Source organism: Equus caballus, chromosome 17, assembly GCF_041296265.1.
Source record: "Equus caballus isolate H_3958 breed thoroughbred chromosome 17, TB-T2T, whole genome shotgun sequence".
NCBI classification, from domain to species: Eukaryota; Metazoa; Chordata; class Mammalia; order Perissodactyla; family Equidae; genus Equus; species Equus caballus.
In genome coordinates this window covers 96,898,075-96,923,602 of record NC_091700.1, presented here as the reverse complement: position 1 = coordinate 96,923,602, position 25,528 = coordinate 96,898,075, and the positions used below count along the sequence as shown (strand labels likewise).

The 25,528-nt window shown below is 38.8% G+C and overlaps 1 protein-coding gene across 4 annotated transcripts in view; it reads right to left on the bottom strand.

Annotated features, from left to right (window-relative positions):
• MYO16 (myosin XVI) overlaps positions 1 to 25,528 on the bottom strand; it is a 598,386-nt gene that overhangs the window by 347,705 nt on the left and 225,153 nt on the right. For all 4 annotated transcript variants that reach the window (XM_023621818.2, XM_023621819.2, XM_023621821.2 and 1 more), the window contains exons 5-7: positions 20,099 to 20,207; positions 13,155 to 13,279; positions 4,389 to 4,514 (exon numbers count right to left, since the gene is read on the bottom strand). In XM_023621818.2, coding sequence (XP_023477586.1) covers positions 4,389 to 4,514; positions 13,155 to 13,279; positions 20,099 to 20,207 — 360 coding nt within the window. The remainder of the gene's footprint in view (positions 1 to 4,388; positions 4,515 to 13,154; positions 13,280 to 20,098; positions 20,208 to 25,528) is intronic.

Genomic DNA, 25,528 nt, shown 5'->3' with positions numbered 1-25,528 from the left:
TGAAGATCCTGGGGGCCACACTCTATGGGAGAGGAATTATTGAGGCTTGTTATGTTCACACCGCCAGCAAGTGGTAGAGCTTGTGCTCAGAGCCAGCCAGCGAGGAGGACATGGGAGTCCTCAGAACAAAGCTGGCTTCATCACGTAGTTGAGCAGAATGAAATATAGGCGTGTTTGTATGGGGGAGTATCTGCGAAATAGCAGAAAGAATAGGGGACCCTAAAAAAATACATTGTTTTTTAAGAGTTGGGGTCAAATATTTTGCAGCTGGTTTAAAAAAAATGGAGCAATCGGAAAGTGTTTAATTCACCATTAATAAATGATGAATGTTAGAAATGTAGCTGCTACACTGGAAAAGTAGTAAGAAAAATATCAATCTTAATTACTCTGCATCTAGCAAAGTAAATGCAACTTTTGAATCATATTTCCATATAAGTTCATGACTATGATCCTCTAGGCTGCAAACATAGATTTAGAAAACCTAAAGTTTGGGAAATTTTTCAAATGTGACAGGTAATGGGGTGAGAGTACGGATATCCACTAGTTCTCTCTGCCTTATCAGTCAACGATTCCTCTAGCTGTTGACTTTTGTGTGATGAGAATCTCCAGGAAGCTTTATGAAGGAAGAGGCAATTGCATTGGCCTTATGTTCCTATGTCGCCAAGGCTTGGCAGGCATCATGCTTGGCATATATGTTAGTCATTAAATTATCTTTTTATTGTTAAATGTAACTGTGTTTATTAAAACCAATTGCAAACCTTTTCACCATTTAGCCAATCTGTTTTATTAGTTTAATATATTCATCAATCTTTTGCCATGTTTATATAAATCATGTCTTTCTGTGACACAAATTTAATCTGACTCTGATCCTGTCTTTTAACACTTAACATATAATAAACCTCAATTATAGGCACTTTAAAAAAGTAGTTTCTTGGGTAGAAGTTTCCATTTCTGCAGAGTAGGGTTTCTTATGGATCCCTGAAAGGTCCATTCCTTATTTTCACAGAGAACTCTTGGCCTCTGAAATGGTAGGCATACTTTCTGTGTCTGTGCATTTCTTGCAAAAGGATCGGTATCTTTATCTGTCTGCCTAAGGGATAAATTTCTGATAACCACTAATTCTTTCTGTCTTAATCAGTACAGCTCCCAGGAATTGGAAGTGAAACATCTAGATGTTTCTGCAAAATATGAGTGATAAAAAACTGGTTACATTTAGGCATGTTTAACGCACAGAACCAAAGACAGCAATAGATGCCTTATAATGGAACAGTTATTTAAACCAATCTTCATTTCTACTCTGCCCCACAGGTGGGTTTCATGTGGAAATAATCATAAATTAACTTCTTTTCATCATTCTTTATCAAGCTTTACAAGGTTTTTAGAAATAAGCATTTTTTTTTCAACAGAAGCAGTTGTTTTAAAACACACGAACTTAGACTGGTTTCCTTCTGGTCCTCCTCGCTACCTACAATAAAGCCTGGAAATAATAAGCGCCTCAAGAAGAACTCTGAAGAGTGGAAGGAGGAAGGTGAACTGGCTCAGGATCCCTGGAAGGGAGGAGTCGCAGAGGTGCAGGGCAACCTACGTCCTCCCATCCAATAGGAGAAGGCACCCCCAGACTTGGTATTTCCCAGCCCAACCCAGCAACAGAAGGGGGCCAGGTAGATGCATCCTTCCCCCATTCAAACCATGTCCCTTTGACAGCATCAGGTGAGTCCAGCACCATGACCGGCTAACACTAAGTGCCAGGGCAAGTGCTCTTCTTCCACTGAGCCTGAGATTCCCCTCCCCCATGAGAAACAAGGATGGCTGGGAGGAGGCACCTGCAGGAGGGAGCATACCCACAGGCTCCAGCCCTGAAAGACTTTATGTCCCCGTGGAGATTCCCCTACCTGACCCAGAGACTTGGGATATCCCAGCCTGGGGAAACCCCTCCCACCCATTTGGGGGCACCAAAAGGAATCAGTAGGAAGCCCAGGGGCACCAGACAAACCAAGCAGACCAAAATAACACCTCAAAAGTCTGAAAATTAAACTACCATTGGAACCACAGCCCACTCAAGTAGACAAGGACCTGCGATGCTGAACTTCAACAGGGTGACTGCCTGCTAAAGTAGAAGATTTGTATAGGACCAAGATTCTCCAACATAATAGCCAAAATGCCCAAGATAGGGTTAAAAATCACCCATCATACCAAGGTCAGGAAATCACAACTTGAACAAGAAATGATGATTAACGACATCAACAGCAGGATGAATCATGCTAGAATTATGAGGATGACTTTAAAGCAGCCATCATAAGAACGCTTCAACAAGTAATTACAAATGCTCTTGAAACAAATGAAAAAATAGAAAAACTCATCGAAGACATAGAAGTTATAAGAAAGGAAGAAATGGAAATGATAGAACTGAAAAATCCAATAACAAATAAAATATACCAACTCATACCAAATATTTCATTGGACCTGCAACCAAACAAAAAAACCCCACATACTAGGTTCTGATAACAATCATTAAAACGTCTAGTAACAGAAATAATGACATATTTAGTCCAAGGCATATCTTTATAACAACGTTGTTAAATCTAGTCCTATTCCCCTAGAATTCACTATGTTCTGAAAGTGAGTAAAGGGAACCGATTTGTTACTCTTTGAAATGACGTCTGACCCCAAATTTAAAAGTCCAATCAGGAAAAGTGAAAAATTAGGTAAAATGAAAGCCTAATCCATTCAAGCTCGGGTAGTGTTCTGTTACATTTTACCAAGCTATCACTCACTTCCAGATTTAGCTCCTTCCAGAAGCAATTCCTGACAATAATGGGCACGTTTTGATAATTCACTGATTACCATTTCTTCAGCACATGCCAACACGTTGTATTCTAAGAAACAGTACTTGCTTACATGTTCTCTTCTCTATTTTTTTTACCAATGACAAAACTTCTCACCTGGTGTATCCCAGTATGCTGCTGTGGCAGAAATGGAGTACTGATGTATTGATGTTGTACTGAGGTATCTATCCCCCAATACTCCAGTAGTCTAGTGCGACTTGGGGACCCTGGATATCTGAGGCCAATGACTTCAGCCACCTGCAGCCTCATCCCCTTAATCCATCCATTTACTTACACACACTCACTTGCTAAAAGCACATTTTGGGGGTTGTTAATAGCCTGTTAAAAATATTTATTGAGGGGCCGGCCTGGTGGCACAGCGGTTAAGTGCGCACGTTCTGCTTTGGCGGCCTGTGGTTCACTGGTTCAGATCCCGGGTGTGGATGTGGCACTGCTTGGCACACCATGCTGTGGTAGGCGTCCCACATATAAAGTAGAGGAAGATGGGCATGGATGTGAGCTCAGGGCCAGTCTTCCTCAGCAAAAAGAGGAGGATTGGCAGTAGTTAGCTCAGGGCTAATCTTCCTCAAAAAAAAAATTATTGAATTAATCTTTTTCTAAAGAAATATTGTCAAAGCAAACAATGTTCTTACTAGTTTGAAAGATCTTCCCTAAGCAATGTGTTTTTTCTAAAATACTTGAAATGCAAACACTTTCAATTCTTTCAACAATGACACTACTCAAATTTTATGATAGATATTTTGCATACCAGTTGGTATTTAAAGAATTTAACTTACTATAAATTCAATGAATGTGCTTCTTACCCCAAACTAATGTTTGGAAATCAACAAGTTTAGCTGCAATATCCATATATATGGAAAACTGAGTTATTTTTCACACTATTACTACTAAGAATTCTCTAACACAAAACATTATACAAATTTTATAAGTTGATTTTAATATCAGTGAGTTATTATGAACATTATTCAATCACATTCACCCATACAAATAATTTAAAAATAAGTTGGAGTTTACTTCTTCTTCACAATATAATGGTACCTCACAAGAAATTAACTTGTACAATAGTAACTCAAGATGTATTAGCTATAGTCAAAAATCAATTCAGAGGAAGAACTCTGCTACCCATCCTTCATTCATTAAAATGAAACGTAATTTATAGAGAAAACTAAAATTTAATTTTGCTTTACACCTGCTAATTGTAGAAAACAACAGAATTATTGCAGACTCAAGCAATTGTAAGCTTATAAGGCTATATAACATTAAGAAAATAGTATTAAGTCCATTCTATAAAGAATGTTTACAAGTTTCGATTATTTCTCCACTGATTTTGATTACAATATACAGAATCCTCAGGGATGTAGATTATTATGTGTCCTTCTAAATGTTTTTTTAACCATAAAAGTATTTGTTTAGTAAAGTGATGTGTTAAAAGTCAAATTACATATGATTAGTGCATGATTTTAAATAAAAATAAAACTAAATATGAAATGATACATTGATTATAAAGTGATTTTTTAAACATAATTCAGGACATCATTTTACCTGGCCATACTTTGCTGCCAAATGGAGTGGGGTCCAGTACTGATTATCTACTATGTTGAGATCTCCACCATGTTCCAGGAGAAGAGATACCACCTCCTTGTAGCCACTTGCACACGCCATATGCAACTGCAACAAAGAGAGATTTTGTTACTTACCTTAAAAAGAGCAGTGACGCCAATACAGTTTATTCAATAGCTTAAAGAGAGCTATTTTATAAAGTATTCGATCTAAAATATAGAGACCTTTAAAAAAAGAGAAGATATATGTAATTTTATTTATTTGGTACAAGTGGATGTCATGATTCTTTGAAAAAGGCTTATGGGTTAGTTTTTTATTATTTTCCTTCTGACTTTGACAATCTGCACTTTTTCATGTAATTTCTATTTCCCTCTCTAGTGCCCCCTTACGTAGCCGTCATTTTAACATTCTCTCGGTTTAGTTTCTTACTGCAATCTGAGATCTAGAAATGAGGCCTCAGGAACTAGAAAGACGAGACCAGCATTTGGAGAATTTTTCAGATGGGGGAATTCCTGTTTCTAAGGCAGCAGCTTTTATTCGTGAGTAAACTATCATCACATCCAATTTAAATTAGTTTATTAAGTAACTGCATGATTGAATTTGTAATCATAATAATTAAGAAGAGGGAACTATAAGGAAAAGAAAAAGAAAAACTAATTTAAAAGTAGTAAAACATGACTTCTAGGTTTTGTAGCATGGAATTTTGTAGGTCTCTTCCATTTTTATCAGAAAGACAAAATTACAATAAAGTCAAAAGCCTTATTAAATATCTAGATTTTGATATAATTTAGCAAAAACATTTGCTTTTCTACCTCTATACTTAATTACGTCTTCAATCTACAGTGACACTTATATGTATATTTCTTGTACTTTCAACTATACTAGACCAACAAATATATTCACCTAATTTAAGGCATAGAGATTAAGAGATCGTTTCATATCAATCTTCTTATAATTTGTTACATACAGAATTCATCATTAATATTCTAGTGAACAGTCCGAAGAATAATATATCCACAGGGATTTTAGAGAAATGTAATTTTAAATACTTGTTCTCCTAGACAACTAATCTTTCACCTGCTTCTAAATTTGTTCAACATTATTAAATGATCAGTCAATGATTGGCAGGTTACTCTGTGCCATATGCACTAACATCTGGATCTCAGAATTTCACTTCTAGTCTAAAACTACATTAAGAATGGGTCCATCGGTTGATTAACACCTGATACTAATGATGTCAAGGTCATAGGATCAGCCCCTTAATGAGTAGATTTGCTTTCTGTGCAGCAAAAATTGGGTTTAGCCCAACTCCCAGTCAGTCATCTTATGCCCTGCTCCTAAGGAAAAGACTAGAAGGAAAACATTCTTGACTCACTTAGTAGAAAAGCTATCCAAACATGAGCTACCAGTGATATCTATGGAGGCGGGCAATTTAATCCTAGGTAATTTCAAAACAAAAACCCTACCTTTGAGTACTTCCACCTCATCACAATGTACTGGAATTTGTTAAAATCATCATAACAAAATATCAGGAGCTTAGAGCCCTTACCTTCATTCTATCAGCGATCAACTTCTGAATCCATAAGCAAGTCACTAGACCCCATGGAGTACAGTTTCTCATCACTAAAATTAGCCTTAGAGTTAAAAAATTTAAAAAAGTCTGCTTTTGAAGTGGAATGTATACTCCTACCTTGCCCTGACCATGGCTGGAAGACATCAGGTGCCAAAATGGAACAGTGTTTATCACTGTGGTGTCTCAGAATTCTCCTCTCCTGCTATTGCACAGGGTCTTATGAGAAACACAGAGGTGGTGGTTGTTTCTGTACAGAACTAGCAGCAGCTATTTGAAAGCACGGTTCTCATGGAAAATTATCATGAGTTGGAAATCGCCCATCTAGTTACCATGTAGGACAGGACATTAGAGTGGTTCCACAAACATGATGCACAATTATAAATTATTTCATCTATTCTGTACAACCTGTGGTACAGTTATCATTGTCCTGATTTTGCGGTTGGGAAAATTGTGGCTTAGATAATTTAAGTAATTGGTCCAGGGACACATGGCCATTGTGGTCTGAAACCAGTTCTGATCTCCAGCACTGACATTTTGAAGTAGCAAAGGAGAGTGGACATCCGAGTTGGGCAGGCTAGAGTATAATGCTGCAGTATTAATACTCCTAACAAACCCTGCATTCATCCCATAAATTTATGGATTTTTTTGGCTTTTTTTTTTCCTTTTCTGAGGAAGATTTGCCCTGAGCCAACATCTGTTGCCAATCTTCCTCTTTTTGTTTGAGGAAGATTTGCCCTGAGCTAACATCCTTTGCCCATCTTCCTCTATGTTGCATGTGGGTCACCACCACAGCATGGCCATGGATGAGTGGTGTAGGTCCATGCCGAGGAACTGAACCCTGGCTGCCGTAGTTGAGCACGCTGAGCTTAACCATTAGGTCCTGAAGGAGAATGTTTGTACCCATTCACACTCCATCCAATAGTATGTGAGAGAACTCATTTGCATAGAACTTTAGCTTTTCTTGTCCTCACTATTATTTATTTCTAAAATGATTGCAAATAATTCCCACGTATTTAATTCCAACAATGCCTCCTTTTACATATTTATAGGCTAGTTGTATTTTTTCTTTTGTGAATTGACTCTGATTATTATTTTTTAAATGTTTTTATTGAGAGATGGTCATCCTTTTTTATTAATTTCTATGAACACTGCATATTTTAAAGATATTAACACTTTTAAATACCTGTTGCAAATATTACTCCTGGTTTATTATCTGCCTCCTAATTTTGCTCACTGTTTGACGCATAAATGTCAGTTTTAATTTCCGTGGTAGTCAATGACATGAATATTTCCCCTTGTCTTTTCTCCTCTTATTTTTCTATTAGAAGGGCCTTTGTCAGTTAGGCTTAAGTCCTTTCTTCTATGTAACGTAGAGAATAGGTGCTAATTATTAAGTCTCTTACTCACTCTTGTATTTGTGCATCTCATTTTAAAAAAAAATCTGCGTGTAAAATTTAAAATACACCCCCATTGGATTTGATCTTATTTAAGGTCTGTGACCCCACGAGTCTAAGGCTGGAAGATCACTCTGAGGCTAATGCCATCTTTTGATGAAAACTGTGTCAGGAGTAAATGAAAATCACTCTTGAGGCATAGCAATTCAAATACGTATAAGGATTAATGCAGATTTTTAACCACTAATTTCAGATCTCCCTTAATCTATATTTGTAGGAGAATGCTAACAGAGGATTTTTCCTATCTCAGTTTTGACCCAAGGATGAAGACTATATATAGATACATATCATATCTCAAAGTGAGACCATATACGGAAATTTGAAAATAGTCGTCCAAAAACTGCTTAGATGACTTTTGCCCTCTACCTCAAAACTGAGAGCATTATAGGTTTCAACTGGAGATAAAATGAGAATGAAAATGTTGGACAATTTTTGCAGAGAACTGCCAGTGTGGTAGGAGTCCACTTCCTCCTCCCACGGTGTGTGTGTGGTGGAGGGAGGGACCTGAGTTCCTTCCTGCTTTCAAGTCAAGAGAGACTGGCTTCAGCGACCCTCTAGAGGAGTTATGTGTCCTTGGCAGCTTGGCGGAGATACCATGACTGTTTTTGATCCCTGCCTAGTAAAAGTGAAGGGCAAGAGACGGGCTGGCTCTCTGCTTTGGTGTGCAATGAAGGGGCGTTATTGATACATTCAGATCTATATGCACACTTATGAGTTTGCAGGGGAAAAAATATACATGGAAGTTTTTCCGCAGGCAAGCTGTGTTCATTTCTGCTTCTCTGTCAGAGGGCTGCCTGAGGGAGCCAGCACGGCTCAGCAGAGAGAGGCGGGAGTATCAGCGGATTTCCCAGAGTTGAGGCAGGTGTCAAGGACCATCGTGATGGGCTGCATCCGCCCAGATCTGGTGCCGGCTGCAGAGTCCCAGTGAGGGGCTTGGGAGGTGGTGTCTTAAGAACCCCCTCATCCTCGCAGGAGAAGGAGTCAATTTCTTGCCCAGAGAGCATGATATATCATCTCAAGAAAGGTCAGGTTGAACCTTCCTGCTGTCATTGCGTCTCCTCTTGCCCATCTGTCTCCTCCGCTCTTCCCCTCCTTCAACTCCAGCAACAGCGAAGAGGAAGAAAGAGGCAGGAGTGGCAATGGTTGACCGTGTGCACCCTCCCTTCCATGGACTTCCTGATCTGACACTGGGCTACCCGGGAGTAGGTTCAAGATTTAACTGAAATGAGGGTTTACCACCTGGGCCCACCGGTCCCCGCAGGATCTGTGCATAGAATTCACAGGGTTTGCAAACTTGGGTGAGAAAATGGTTAGTTTTATATTTTTCTAGCCCCAACTGAAATTTAGCAAATTCTTCAGTGATGAACATAGGCAGCACACTCGTGATATTAAAGAAATCCTAATATTTTCATATGATGTTTCTGTTGTAGCAGATATCTCAGAATATTACTCATGTTCAACTCTATTCTTAAGTCATGGTAATTATTAGATCTGTTAGTATGTTAATAAAGAAGCACATGCGTTAAAGATCACAATTTAATTTTAATATTATGGTTACTGTGTTTCAACATAATTGGGTTTACTTGTAATTTGGGCACCATTTTTTAGTACATTAAAAACATTATTCTGGGAGCCAACTGGTGGTGCAGCCATTAAGTTCACGTGTTCCACTTCAGCGGCCTGAGGTTCGCTGGTTTGGATCCTGGGTGCGGACCTATGCACCACTTATTAAGCCATGCTGTGGCAGGCGTCCAACATATAAAATAGAGGGAGGCAGGCATGGATGTTAGCTCAGGACCAGTCTTCCTCAGCAAAAAAAAAAAAAACAAAAAAACCCCAAAAACCAAAAACCCATTATTCTGACAAGGAATCCATGATTACATCAGATGGTAGATGGCTAAAGTGGAGTACAGCAAGAAGATAGTGAGCCCTAACTTCATGCAAGCCAGGAGTTTTCATTTTTACATGGGTCCAGAGATTCTAATCTCTAAAGTGAGGCTATGTATCATTACATAAAGTAACCAAAGAGCTTTATTCCCTAAAAATGACCAGAAATCTAACAGCACTGGCTGAGGCTTCATCCAGAAGTAAGGATTGAACCACTACCACTGAAATACAAAAGGGGGACAAAAATAAAATTGCGTGATATTTGCATCTCATGAATAATTCTTTTCCAACAAACCAAGTAAATACGCCTTAAGGCCAAATGTGATATATCAAATCCTGTGACAAAACAGTAAAGAACCAGCACCTCCAGAATATATATGCTGGTTATAACAGTAGTATTTTCAAAGAGTATTTTTTTATATATACTCAAACTTAAGAACTAATTTTCACATGCTTGGTAACATGACTTTTTTTGGAATTGTATCCTTTTCTGAGGCTTTTGTTTTAATTTAAGAAGAATATTAATGTAAACTAAGTGACCTTTTTAAAAGACCTATGTTATGTTTGGTTATTTGATCGAATATTCTAAGAAAGGAAGAAAAAGTAACATAAAGACCATCTTACTAGAAGTTTATTCCTATTGAGCTTTTTGTTGATAGTTTCATCTCTTGTGTGCATACAATTCAACAGTAAGGGAAATTATGCCCAATTTTGAACCACAGATGACATTCCGACTGGAGATATAAAAATCAGCTTGTGGACAAAAGTGTCTTCTTATTGTTGTCATAACAATAAACAGGAACATACACTAGACATGCACCCTACAGAGAGACAGCTCCAGGGATGGCAGTCATTAACACAATGGACTGACCGACGCAGACATGAGAGTCCAGCTGAACAGTCTCTTGCGAAATGCTGTGATCTTCCAGGGACGACTTCCTACTCTCCTGCTTACTGTTACTTTCCTTGTAAGACGCTCAGAGATGATCAACACAAGATGTAGTTATTATAGAGCAATTATTTGCAATATTTATGTTCTCTATTCAGTAAAAAAAACTCACAAGTAATGCAAAATTGAAGATGGCTGAAAATGAGAGCAATTTATTGCTGTGTATTGATTCTTTCAAGAGCTTCTCTTCTGAAGTATGTAGGTCCTTGTATTTAGCAGTGATTGAAGCATGTATGCTGTTTTCATTTAACAAAAATTAGACTACTGGGGGTGAGCATGATGAAGTGTATTCAGAAATTGATAAATAATAATGTATACCCCCAATTACACAATGTTATAAACCATTAGGATCTCAACAAAATTACTTGGGGAAAAAAAAGTAAAACAAAAACAAAACTAAACAAAAAAATAAAGTTATAATATCTTCTGCCAAACGAAGAAACAAAGACTCTGCTGGCTTTCTCCCATGTGTTAGGCATTAGTGCATTACATACATTAAATGAACTATTAATTAAATAGCTCACTCCAATCCAGATTTTGACCCCACCACTCCACTGAAACTGTCCTAGATGGGCAGACCAACGACCTCCACATTATTAAGTCCAATAGCCAACTGCCATCTCCGTTTACTTGGCCTCTCAGCAGTGCCAGAGACTCTATGATTTCCTCCTCATTGTCACACTTCCTTCACTTGGCTCTGGGGACGTCTCATTTTCTTAGTTTTCCTCCTACCTCAGGAGTTCCTCCTTCTCATCTCCTTTCTGGATCTTCCTCCTTTCCTAGGCTCCATGGCTCAGTCCCAAATCCTCTTTCCTTCTGTGTCAAATTCATGATTCCATCCAGGGACAAGACTTCCAGTATCACGTACATGCTAATGTTCCCAAAATTGTTTCTCCAGTCTAGACATCTCCTGAATTCCAGACTCAACATCCAGCCACAAACTCAACATCTCTGTGGCAATGGCTAAGAGGCACTTCTAACCTCACCTTTCCAAAACTGGTCCTGCTCCTCCCTGCTCTAAGCTCCCTTCGTCCTCAGCTTTCTCTATCCCATTGGATGCCAACTCCATCACTCCAGTTGTTCAAGCTCAATATACTTGGAGTCATCCTGAAGTCTTTTCTTTCTCTCACACCACATTTCCATCAGGAAAACCCAATGGATCTTCTGTTAAGATAGAGTGAAATCAGCCACTTCTCACCACCTCAACTTCTACTGCCTCTTCCTGAGCCACAGCACCGCTTGCCTGGATCACAGGAACAGTCTCCTGACTGAAGTCTTGGCTGCAGTCTTGCCCTCTTACAGCTCATCCTTAACGCAGCAGTCAGAGCGAGAGATCCTTTTACAATGAAAGTAGGATCCGTGTCCCGCCTCTCTTCAGAACTCTCCAGTGTGTTCCCATCTCACTCAGAGTAACTGCCACAGTCCTCACACAGGCCCACAAGACCTTGTGTGATCTAATCTCGGTACCTCTTACTTCTCTCCTATCCTTTACTCGGCTCAGCCACGCTGGCATCCTTGCTGTTTCTTAATCACACTATACCCACTCCCGCCTCAGGGCCTCTGCTCCTATCACTGTCCAGCCTGGAATGCTCCTCCTTCACACCTGCAGTGTGTGCAGACTTCCTTCAGGTCATTACTCAAAACTCTCCTTGTCAGTGACATCTTACCTGTTGGCCTATCCAAAATGTCGACAAAATGCTCAGCACGTCCCTGTCTAGCTTTATTATTTTCTCCTTTGCATTTATCATTAACATGCTATATACTTAGCTCATTTATATTGTATATTATGTGCCTTCCCCAATGAAATGGGAGACCATGACAAAAGGACTTTTGTGGTTTTTGTTCATTATTATTCTGTTCACAGGATGTGGTCAATACATATTTCCTCGATAAGTTAATTAGAATGTTTTAACATTTGAATGTGTTATTTTTCAATAAACTCTAAACATTCCTTGTTTTCTTTTCTTATAGCTTAGAGTTAGATTTTTGATAGTCTCCTGAAACTTATATTCCAAAGGCTGAAAGCAACATCTAAGAAGAGAATTCCATCTAGAGGTCTCAAGGCACACAATCGACATTTAATACATCAAAAAATTTGTCAGATCTCACAAAACTCTCATGCATTGAGTTCAGTCACTTCCTCCATCTACTGTGTTCAGCCTCACGCCATAGCTTTCCCGTGGCAGAAACCGAATCACTGCCTCCAGCCCCTTCTGTGCGCCGCGTGCTTCATAGCTTCATCTTCTCGTCCGCTGCCCTTGTTTACTCTCTTTTTTGTTTTTCCCTGTTTTTTCCATTTATGTCCACCATATTAATTTTAACCTCAGCACGCCTAGTCCAAGTAAATTTTATGGGTCGATAGGGCCAAATGTTCTTATTTAGATGATTAGACATTGTGCTTATATTAAAATTAATCCAAATTTAATTGTTCTGTTTTTAATTTACTGCAGCTGTGCCTGATAGCAATAAAAAAAGTAATGACGTTTGCTTGAATTTAGAAATTCATTTACCAGAGTAACTCACAGTTTGTTTTGCTTAAAATTAAAATGAAAACATTCTCCTACAAGTTCCATCTCAACAATCACATTGACAAAGAAATGCATTAAAAATTTATAAATCTGTAGGAAAACACACATAGAAGGCAGGCTTGAAGAAAATATATCAACATCTAAACATTGTTTTCTCTGGGTGGTGGCATAAGTGATTTGCATTTTCCTCTTTGCATATTTATGTGTTTTCCAAAATTTCTACAATGAATATGCATTACTTTTATTATCAGGAAAAAATACATTACTTAAAAGTTAACTATATCCAATTCCATAGTTTAGAAATCAATTTAAATTCTCTATTTAAGCAATATTTCTGAGTCAGGAATGTTCACTTACCAGAGTCACTCCTTCATCATTTTTCTCGTTAACATTTCCTCCACACGATAAGAAGTGTTTGACGTCGGTTAACATGCTCATTGGCCTCTGAAGTTTCATCTGGCGCAGTGAGGTCAGATCCACTCCTAGGGGAAAAGGAGCTTTTCAAACAGAATGTAGAGATGCTTCTCAGCAACTAGGGGTCAAAACTTAGTTTTATCTTACATTCTTTCAACATGTTCTTCTTTGAAGTCCCTCTCCCACTTTGAATTCTCAAAGCGTCTATAATTATTTGTCCTGGCATCCATCCTATTTTCAGCTAGAGTATGGTCTTGAATAATTTCCTCTTACTATAGCCCAAAGATGGGATACAATGCTTTATATATGCCAGGCTCTCAATGGATATCGGTTTTCGTATAAATAATTAATACACACTGCCCCAGTACCTTTGAGTACTTGAATTGAATTAAGGTGAGTCATAAAGATATAGTTTTTGTTCTCTATGATTTTCTGGCCAAAATAGTTGCTCCTAAAAGCAATGTAGTATCCTGGGATAGAAAAAGGACTTTAGTGGAAAAATCTAAATAAAGTCTGTAGTTTAGTTAATGGTATTGTACCAATGTCAACCTCTTAGTTTGGACAAACTAATCTAATTCCATGGTAGCTTATATCTCTGCATTTATGGATCCCTGTTCCTAGCATTGGTTCCAGGACAAAATAGGCATTTACAAAGGGGAAATAATCCATCTTATTCCAAGTGAAAGTAATAATGATGATGATGATGACATCTCCCTCTCAGCAAGTATTTGCTATGAACCAGCCACTATTCTGAGCACTTTCTATCTCTTGTCTGATTGAGTCCTTGCTGCAAACATGGAGAGAGAGCAGGGCACAGTGGACTCGAGCACAGATGCTGGAGGGATCCTCCTGGCCGTGCTGAGTCTGTGACTGACTTCCCCAGGGTGACTTTGGGAAAGCTATTCAACATGTCTGGTCTTCTGTATCCTCAATCACTCAGATAACAACATACATCCCAATGGAGCAAAGCTATAGGTAATATTTATAAGATCTGTCTACACGGCAGAGACCATATTAGCACGTTGCCTCTGTGCTATCATTTTCCCCTTAGAGCCCACCAGGTCTGCCTTACTGCATAGCCTGTTGTCTGAGTCTGGATGGACACAGAGCACAGGCGCTCAGGAGTCAGCCTGCCTGGGTTTTAGTGCTGTGTCTTGCATTTAAACTATTTGTGCCAATGAGGGCAGGCAACTTTTCCTCTGCCTCAGTTTCTCCATTTGCAAAATGGGGCTGAAACTTCTTGTTTCACTAGTTGTGAGGAGAATGAGTTAAAACACATAAAGAAAACAAATAGTATTTAGCTTGCAGTAAGCACTCAGTAACAGTGAGCTGTCATTATTAGTCAGCCTTCTGGTATAGGGATTACATGCTATTCATTTAGGGAGATTTTCTCTGTTATAAGGAGGCAGAGAGAAACCAAACAAAATAAAGCAAAACGCAATATTTGAATAAGGTACCTTGTTCAAACACTCTGTTCAAAGCCAACCCATTTAGCAGAGAAATGAAAGAGGAACCCATTAACCATACCTCTGCTTCTGAGCCATCGTGCCCCATTTCAGAAGAACTGACACATTTCCCTTACAGGCACATCTGAGGTTTGTTAAGAACCAACTAAAACTGTCACTCTATTCTCATTTTTAGGATAATGGAATTTGACATGTGAGTTAATTTGGGAAAATATTATTTCTCAGATGCCAGTGTTCAATTTTGCACATTGAAGCAGCAGAAGGATCTGATGGTTACCCTACTCCAAGGCTACATTATTTTAACTTTTATAATGTTGCAAAGTTTACTGAAGTGGTATATATCTTTTAGATAATTATTTAAACTGTAATTAAAATTGAGTGATAAAAAAAGATTGGGTTCAGGGCCAACCTGGTGGCGCAGTGGTTAAGTTTGCACGTTCCACTTCAGCGGGTGGTCTGGGGTTTGCCAGTTTGGATCCCAGGTGGGGACCTATACACTGCTTGTCAAGCCATATTGTGGCAGATGTCCCACATATAAAGTAGAGGAAGATGGCCACGGAGCTTAGCTCAGGGCCAATCTTCCTCAGCAAAAAGAGGAGGATTGGCAGCAGATGTTAGCTCAGGGCTAATCTTCTTCTTCAAAAAAAAGAAAACAAAAGATTTGGCTCAAAGATAAAAGAGAAATTAAGACAGAGAGGTTAGCTATCACTTATTTCAGACTCATTTAAGTACAACACATTATGGGAAAACAATCTATTTCTGGTCACTGTTGTGAAGATATCAGAGGAGAATACTATGACATTGTCTTAAAAATTAATTTTAAATCAAATATGATACCAAATGTGATTCTTAGATTTTTGTTATATGTTCAGGAAAAAAGAACAAGTTTATTTCTGGTAATACAATAGAATGGAAATTCCCTCTCTTTTTGGTCAAAAAATTTCTTAAGCTCCTCCTGGCAAACACAGCTATAGCCCATAAGAAGTCTATTTCATAATGGATAATGGGCCAATCCTCTCTTCTTTCAAAGAAACTAGGTTTCATTTCCAGACTCTTTTCTGAAAAAAAAAAAAATTGATGTAAGTCCTGCTTAGATTTATTATTTTGACAGGAATTTGGTAATTTCTTCAAATTTAGGAAGTAAGAAATAAAATCATTTACCTCAAATTCACAAGTTATTCCATGTGATATTAATTACTGCTATCTGATTACATTTGATAATATCAATAGAAGCTCATACAAAACTGAAACTACATTAACACCTTGAGTCACTCTCAAACCTATCTGAACTTTCCTTATCTGTCCCTCATAAGACAATACTGTTTTTTTTAACAATTCAACTTTTCCTTTTCTCCATGATCCATTTCGTATTGAGGGTACTGTATGCCTCAATTATAGATAATTTTATCATGATGCTGACTATGATATGACCCATCCCATGATCTTAGCATAAGATTCCCTAAACCCCTAGAGTTGAATCTAACCCCAATTTTTGTCTCCATAGTAAGCTTCCCAAGGGATCCAACACTTGAAGGAAGCAAAAAGAGTTGAGCAGGCAAATCAACAAAGTTGGTCTAGCAAAGAGAAACAGACATGTTCAAGCCCAAAGGATGTTGTCACCCTCTACCCCATCCCTTTCCCCAACCCTGACCACAGGCATAATGTGGGACTGCCCCAAGAAAACTGGGATGCACTGTCACCCTAACAATGGTGATTCTGATCAGGTCAGTGCAGGGATAGTGTTGTGAGTGGACATTTAATAAGCAGAAGAAAGATACAAGGACATTTGTGGACTGATTAACCTGGAGTACTCTGAAGAATGAATAGGGAGGGCTAAGACTGGAGCAAAAAGACCACTTTCCAAGGCTGGTTCAAAACAGAAAGACCAGGGTTTTAACTAAGCCAGTAACAGGAAGATTGGCAAGGGAGGTGTACGTATTAGACAGATGTAAAGGAAGTAGAATCTGCAAGATTTGGTGACAACTCGATGTGAGAGATTTAGAAGAAAAGTGACGTTCAGATTCTTGGATTCCTGGCTGTAACGGTAAAATGGAATATAGACAGAGTATGAAAGGACAACAATAAGTTCCATATTGGACGTGTTATTTCAAATTGTCTGATAGCCAAGTCAAGATACTTAATAAAATTGCATGTACTAGGCTGAAGGTCTTGAATGATATCCAAGCTACAGGAATACTCTTGGGAACAGGCAGATGGTAACAATGCAAGGAAGAGGGTGAGATAAGCTAGGAACAGTGTGGAATGATAGAAGATACTCAGAGACAAAGCCCTAGGAACCACCCACATTTGGAATCCACGGCGTCTGGACGTCCAAGTGGTGCATACAAAGCAAACTAAGCAGAAGCTCAAAGAGAAGGGAAGAAAACTATGGAAATATCATTGCAGGTAAGAGAGATTTCATAGGAGAGTGTGATCAAGGTTATCCAATGTCACAGGACATGAGGATATAGGAGGATGGAAGTGATGGCTGAGTAGAGTACCAAGGAGGGCAATGGCAGTCATTGTAGGGACATTGCCATGGATCCACAGGGGCAGAAGCTGAACTTCAGTGGGCTGAGTGGGGGAGATTAGGAATTCAAGAGAATAAACATGAGCTGCTTTTCCTGAAAGGATGAATTTAAAAGGAAGGAGAAAGGGCAGTGGGTGATGATGTATGTAGAGCAAAGTAAAAACTTTTGTTTTATTTATTTTTCAAGGACTTGAAAAAAATTATATAGGTATTTTTCCCATGGCGAGCATCTGTCCTGGACCACCTCGAGCTCTCCCAGCAGTGCTTTCTTTCTTTGCTGGTTCATTTTACAATCAATTGCTTTCCTTGAATGCCATCTGGTTTGCCTAGCACTGGAGATTTAATATGCATCAAATGCTCGATCAGCCTCCATGGCTATCTCGTTTTCCAGCCCAGGAAGCTGAGGCGGTGAGCTGAGGTTAATTGCTGTGCCCGGGTGTACAGTGTACGTCAGCAGTGACAGTACAATTAGAACTTGTGACCAGCAATTTTCCATGTAATCAACTTGCTCACGACCTCACCTGCCTCCTGCCACATGTGTCCTGATGTGACAGCACGATAAGTACTCTGATTTGAAACTGTATGATGCGGAGCACAAATTCAAATATTGCAACCACCTGGTTATAAGAATGCAGTGCTGAAACACCGGGCACCAAATAATCATAAAAATCTCATCTCAGAATATTGGAAATTTCTAAGGACATCAGCCCACACTGTCAGAACAGATAACTCTAAATGTGCACCAACAAAGGGACCAGAGAATAAATCGTATTAGACAGTATTTACTGGAATTATGGCAGCTGAGACAGATAAGTAGGAGGGACACTGGCAGAAATGGAACCAGATTGTGAATGAGGTGAGGGAGGGGCAAGACGGATGGGAAGGCAGAAGCCAGTGCGACAGCAGTGACAAATGGAAAACAGAATTAAAAATTTAAGAGATATTAAATTGAATTTGTTCCAGTAAACATGTATTTTACAAACTGATTGTGACAGCCATTGTTGTGACAGATTTTCTCCTAACTATTCAGAGTCAGTAACTTCCTCTCCTTTTTTTCCCTTAATCATTTTTTTTTAAAGATTTTTTTATTTTTTCCTTTTTCTCCCCAAAGCCCCCCAGTACATAGTTGCATATTCTTCGTTGTGGGTCCTTCTAGTTGTGGCATGTGGGACGCTGCCTCAGCATGGTCTGACGAGCAGTGTCATGTCCACGCCCAGGATTCGAACCAACGAAACACTGGGCCGCTTGCAGCGGAGCGCGCGAACTTAACCACTCGGCCACGGGGCCAGCCCCCTTCCCTTAATCATTTTTGAAATCAAACTCTCAAAGGATTGCACGGATTTTTCTTTACATAAGACAGATAATCCTGCTTCTGCAAATACTAACATTTCTTATCGAACAAAATCCTTTAATGAGTTGGAAGGTTTATAAGTAACGTTGATTCTTTTGCAAATAAATATACTTATTTTAGTTTCCAAAGAGAAATGTTTATTACTGTGCCTATTAGAAATTCAGGACGATCAGAAGAGCAGGAAGCAATCCTATGGAACTGGCACAGCTAAATAAAACACAGCCAAGTCCTTCATTCCAATGCAGAATTGGGCACTGCCAAGTCCGATTTTGCAGAGGTCCAAATAATAAACTTCTCAAGAGTGGAATGTGCATAACTTTGAGCATCGTTCATTTTAGAAGTAATAGAATCTGTCTTCAACAAGTCACAATGGACAAGACGTGAAGAAACCATGCCATCTCTCATGTAGGTGCGAGAACAAGGAGGGAGGGAGATGCCGAGGGAACCAATGGCTACACCACACAGCCTGCATCCCATGCCGCTCTGTCACCCAAGCCTTAAGTGTGACCTTCAGTGGCACAGCTCTGCTCACATTTTCTGTAATGAAGATAATAGTATCTACCTTGCTTTCAGAATTAATGAGACTATATTTTAAGAATTCATGGCTGCTAAGTACTAATTATTATTATTCCAAGCCACCCCATCCTTTGATACAAGCGATCTGGAGAAGGCAAAAAGCAGAGCGAACAAAGAGGCAGATGTGGGGCTTTCTTAGAGGCGAGAAGGATAGAGTCAGAAGCACAGCGTGGCTCTTAAAATTCTTAACCTTTCTCTGACAGAAGATCATACTCAAAGGGATTGGAATTTCTTTGTTGTTATTTATACTTAAAAAAGAGAAAGAAAAAAAGAAGGGGCCATTTCTTTAGTTTAATATGATATCAGGCTCAAGCTTTCAAGTACCTCCCACTTTGCTGATGCTGAACTTACTCATGAAATTATATGCTGAGACTGTGCAATTAAACGTTCTTCGTCAGTGAACACATTTGGGGGCTCAGCCGCATCTTTGCAGGCTAGCATCGTGATAGTGGGGCTTTCTTCTAACAACGTTTGTTTTTCCAAGTGTCACTACGAGTGGATGCTGGGATGCTGTGCAAACTGCCCCTGACTTAAGCCTTCACTTACCTGCGTGTAATTGTTCCGAGGACCATCTGCTCCTAAGAGAATACACTTCAGATGACCTTGCTCTCATTAACTCAAAATTCAATTGTGCTGGTTCACTTCCCTTCCCATCCCAGTGGAGAATAGATTATAATTACAAAGACAGTCCCACTAATTATGGACTTTAGATGCTTGTTAAAATGTTCCTTCATTGTTGGCCTCTAGATTTCTGCTGGCTTGCAAAACTGCATTGACTAGATCCAAGATGCATTGCAGTAGGAGCAATGAAATGCTGTATAGACCTATCCTTATTTGACACAATCTAGGGAAACTGCACCACTCTAAAATCATGTAAGCACACCTAAAAATGTATATACACTTATCATTCTACCACTGTATCTTTTCATCTATCTTTCCATGGTTTTTCAAAGCATCAGCCCACCATTTTCATCCAGATAGGCCAATAGGATAGAGCTCGATTCCGTCCCTTCTACGGCATAGTCCAATGGGATATTTCCATTGACATCCTGCAGAAGGACATTGGCTCCAGCCTGTGAGTGAAAAGAACAAATATAACATCATGTATAGGTTAACACAGAAAGCTGATCAAAATTTCATTTCTATCTTAGTCGAGAAACAGACCAGAAAAGTTTACATTAGATATAACCCTGCAGAATCATGTAAGAAACTGGAATTAATTTTTAAGACAAATACATGAAATATGTTGTGAGAAACCCTGATGGTCTAAAAATATTCAACAGATCCTTACAAGACCTTAGTCCCAAACACTTCTGCCCACCCCTCTTTCTAAACCCTAAATATCCAATCCATGGCTGCTGAACCATGCATACCTCTGAGCTGGCTGCCCCATAGCCTGTCTTGTTTCTAACACAACAGAAGTGCCCCCTGCCTTCAGAGAGTCGAAATGGCAAACTCTTCTATGAACTCAGGCTGACCTGCCCCAAACTATCCTATTAAATCTTTAGGCACCTTGCTCTCCACAGAAACTCATCTGAGAGCTGTTCTCATACTATGATGTTCTAATAAAGGCTGGGGCTAATGGCTTCTGGTTAGTTTTTCTCTTTCCAGAAAGTGTTTTATAACAAAAAATATAATCTGAAGACATTAATGGATGGAGTATATTAATTATGGCTATGATACGTCTTTCAGCTTCACATGTCCTCCATCAAGCACCTCTGAGCATCCTGAGCACCCTTTGCCCATCCCAGCTTAAGTACAGTAACAGAGGGGCCAGCCAATGGTGGCATAGTGGTTAAGTTCACACATTCCACTTCAGCGGCCTGGGGTTCACAGTTCAAATCCCGGGTGCAGACGTACACACTGCTTATCAAGCCACGCTGTGGCAGGTGTCCCACATATGAAATAGAGGAAGCTGGGTATGAATGTTAGCTCAGGGCCAATCTTCCTCAGCAAAAAGAGGAGGACTGACAGCAGATGTTAACTCAGGGCTAGTCTTCCTCCAAAAAAAAAAAAACCCCAAAATACAATGATAGATGTGCTTTTGCTCTTAAAAAATTGGTTACATAAATTGCCACCATTGCTCCACATTCTTTAATGAGCTCCATAAAATTTATCAGGCATGGTTTGCACCTTTTCTCCAAGGGCATGGCATGAACATGTACCCATTGTCCAAGATTTCTCATGTGCCTCTCACTAACATGTCATTAAACTCAGGCCAGACAAATGAAAGTTCCCCCTATCCTTTTTACTGAATAGGAGTCTGTATTGCAATGTTAATATAGTTAATATAGTTCATATAATATCCAAATTCATAACTTTACAGAAAAAAGTATGTCACACTTATAACCTTACATATTAAAATGTGGGATTTTGCCTTTTGTTATTATATATATGCCTATGAGTATATATATAAATAGCTTGTATATATATACATATACAGGTTTTCCAAAGGACTGCTCTAAATATATTATAAAAACAAAACAAGGGGCTGGCCCGGTGGCACAGCGGTTAAATTTGCACATTCTGACTCGGGGGCCGGGGTTCGCCGGTTCGGATCCCGGGTGCGGACATGGCACTGCTTGGCAGGCCATGCTGTGGTAGGCGTCCCACATATAAAGTAGAGGAAGATGGGCATGGATGTTAGCTCAGGGCCAGTCTTCTTCAGCAAAAAGGGGAGGATTTGTAGCAGATGTTAGCTCAGGGCTAATCTTCCTCAAAAAAAACCAAAAAAAAAAACCCAAAAGAAACAAAAGGTAGATTAAAGTGGTCAAATACCCCATATTTTAATATTTTCCCTCCAGATAAACTGTGTTGCCAATTTCACCATCTTAACTGTACCACATTACATTTTCTATAACCATATAAAGATACTCTTTATTTGAATAGAGCAAGTTATATCTTTCAGATTTTCACTTATCTGAGGAAAACATGTAATTTTAAGGTACTAATGACTTCAAATTATCCTGCTAGTGCATTTAATTTTGGTTTAGTTATTCAGAGTTTGCAAAGAAATTACTTGAGGCAGTATTCTTAAGTAGACTTTGCTAAAGATTCCTTTCCTTTAATCTTCAAACACAAGAATAAGATTTTGCATACCTGCTCAAGCATTAATTGTTAAAGAATCAATTAAGACATAGAACTGCAGGGTGTTGTTACTGATTTCAACACTGATAGGTGGGAGATAATCAAGTTATTCTTTTTCTCCCAATACAAAAATCTTTCAGATAGAATCTTATCTATGCCAAACATCTGGGCACAAGGCGACAATGAACATAATTAAGAGTCATATATTATCAATAACAGCAAAAACAAATAGGAGAGCAACTTCGCGTCCAGGAAGGTCATGCACTTGGAGAGAATATTTTCTATTCTTTAAGAAGTCACAAAGCTCTTTCAAAGAAAGTCTGAAATTGAATCATGGCGCTGAATATTTTCACTGGGCTCATTCATTGAAATTGAAATAGTCACCTGCTCGTCTGTGCTGCTGAATTACCAGGTATTATTCCTTATATAAAAGTTGGACTTCCCTGGGGGCTGGCAACTTCCCTAACCACAGAGCCCATGTTATTCCTCTTTATATTCCCAACACTTACTACAGTGCCTGGCACGTATTAGGTACCAAAAAAGATTTATGGATACAAATTGAAAAATAAGAAGCCAAACACTGAACTTAACCTAATTATTAAAAATTGAGGCAAAGAGTTGTAATTTTCCTAATAATTCTTTTAAACTAAATTTTGACCTCTATTTTCAAGGATGTATATATACAATTTCAAAATCACTATGTGCATATGTATGGGTCCCATCTTCTCTCTTTCCAGATGGATGACATTTGTGAAAGACTCTTTCTTTCCTTCTTTCTCTCTCCCTCTCTCCCTCCCTCCCTTTCTTCTTTTTATTGCCACTGGACGTGGGTGACAGTGCCCAACCTGCGGTGGCCCTGGAGCTCTGCCCCCACTGCCTCTGCTCCTGGCAGATGTCCCTAGATGGGCTGGGCTATGTGTAATAAGAACATAGATCCTAAAGGATCCCCTGAGAAGCTGTATTTCTTGAATTAGAATTCTGAAACTGTACATCTATTTTAAAAAACACCATTGATAAGATTCATGGTTGATTAGCATTCTTAGTCTAACTCAAGTATTAATGCTCAATTTTAGTTGTTAATGGATCCCACTGGAAATACAGAGTTGATGACGTGTAGAGCAGGACTTTTCCTCAAAATGTCAGAAGACCTCTCTCAACACCATCGGGATGGTCTAATTTCTAGCATACGTAAAGGGAAATAATTCTTTACTAGAAATTATGAGGTATTCTGTTAATAATTATTTTAAAAAATACTTTGAACTACTCTGGAATATAAAATAAATTTTCTCAATTTTGTGAAGTTACAGCTAACAAATAATTCAATTCAACAAAAATATCACTCTTGACATTGTCTATTTTTATTAAGAGAATTTGAAAAAACATGTATTCAAAAATATAATTTTTTCTCTTCCAAGGCACGATATTCTTAAATATCTTTTTCAAAAATAATGTTCTTTTTACATTTCATATTTCATTGCACTGATGTAAGCACCCACTATATGATTTTTCAGCTATGAATATAAAAGCCAGAGCAAAGTTCTCCTGAACTGGTGCACATATTAATTATATTGTTTCCTTGGCTATACGTCTCAGTCCTTTCAGTACAGAATGAGAACCCCAACAGTAAACATTGACTTTAATTTTCTCGTGCGTTGGTGTGTGTGTTTGATTTTATGCATCATTGTTTTATTTCAGGTGATGAGAACTAGGAGGAGCTAAGGGGTTTAGACTAGATTTTTAAATACAGGACAAAGAATAGGCAAGCCTGCATTTATTTTATGATACAGAAACAATTGCCTTAGTAATCACTACACATTTTCTAAATGTAAAATATTTTAAAATAACTGAAGGCTGTAAATTATAAAAACATACGGATTAACAACTGTGTGTGTAAAAAAGATATTGAGAGTAAAGTAGATGGAAGACATGTATACTTTCCCATGATTCGAGAAAACTAATTTATATTCGGTGCCCATGGATCCCCTAAGCCCTAAGGGGGTGTGTGTGTGTGTGTGTGTGTGTGTGTAATATCTTCCTAGTTTACATTCCTATACCCAATCACCAGATGTCAAATTTTTGAAACTGACAGCAGTTATCACCCTTTGTCTCACTGAAAGAAGAAATTCCAAGTTAAGAAAAACTTGCACTAGTAAGAACAGCTCAATGAAAATATCATCTTTGTGCAATACAGCCTGGGAGGCAACCCTTTCGGTTTGTCTTCAAGAAAATCAGCTAATCACAGCCTGATTGGTTTTCATCAAGAAAATTAAAGTAATCAATGCTACATGTGCAAAGTCCACAGAAACTCCTCAAACACTTTCTGCGGTGGAGGACTGGACTGTGCCCCCGGGAGCAGGGAGTGTATTTCCCCTCCTTCAAGCTGGAAGGCTGCTCCACTTCCAATTCATCAGGAACCACGTTCCTGGAGTACTGGCAATGGAGCTCAAAGATCTCAGCCCCCCACGGAGGGATCTTATTTACTACTGATCAAACGACATGTGAAAAAATAAGTGGACATTCCCTGTAAAGAAACAGTTTATCAGTTTACTTTATGTAGCAACTTAGTGTCAATGAATATACTTATTTGTTTCATTTAGTAATAATTCTCTAACACACTAACACTGAAATTTTAATGAGAAGTAACCAATGACATTTTAATAAACAGACACCACTTTTTATACGCTAACACTTTTTGGTAATTTTAAATTTTGATGTAAATTCAAGTTTACTCAAAGTTGCAAGAGTAGTACATAAAATTCCTGTTTACCTGCTTTGGGTTGAATTGTATTCCCCAAAAAAGAAAGGGTGAAGCCCTAAGCCGTCATATGTAGGAATGCGTCCTTATTTGGAAATATGATCACTGCAGATGTAATTAGCTAAGTGAAACCGAGGTCGTACTGGAGTAACCTACATGGCTGGTGTCCTTATAATAAGAGGGGCATTTGGAGATGAATATACAGACCGAGAGGGAAGATGGCCAGGTGAAGATGGAGGCAGAGATTGGAGGGATGCTGCCACAAGCCAAGGAATGTCTGGGGCCACCAGGAGCTGGAAGAGACAAGGAAGGGTCCTCTCCTAGTGGTCTCAGAGGGAGCAAGGTCCTGCCAACACCTCGATTTCAGACTTCTGGACTCCAGAATTGTGAAACAAGAAATTTCTGTTGTTTGAAGCCACACAGTCTGTGGTACTTTATGGTGGCCGACCCAGGAAAGATACTTTACCCTTTACATAAATTCACCAATTGTTTATACTTTTCCCCTCTTTTTTCTCACTCTCTTTTATTTCTCCTGAATCAGTTAAAATTGAG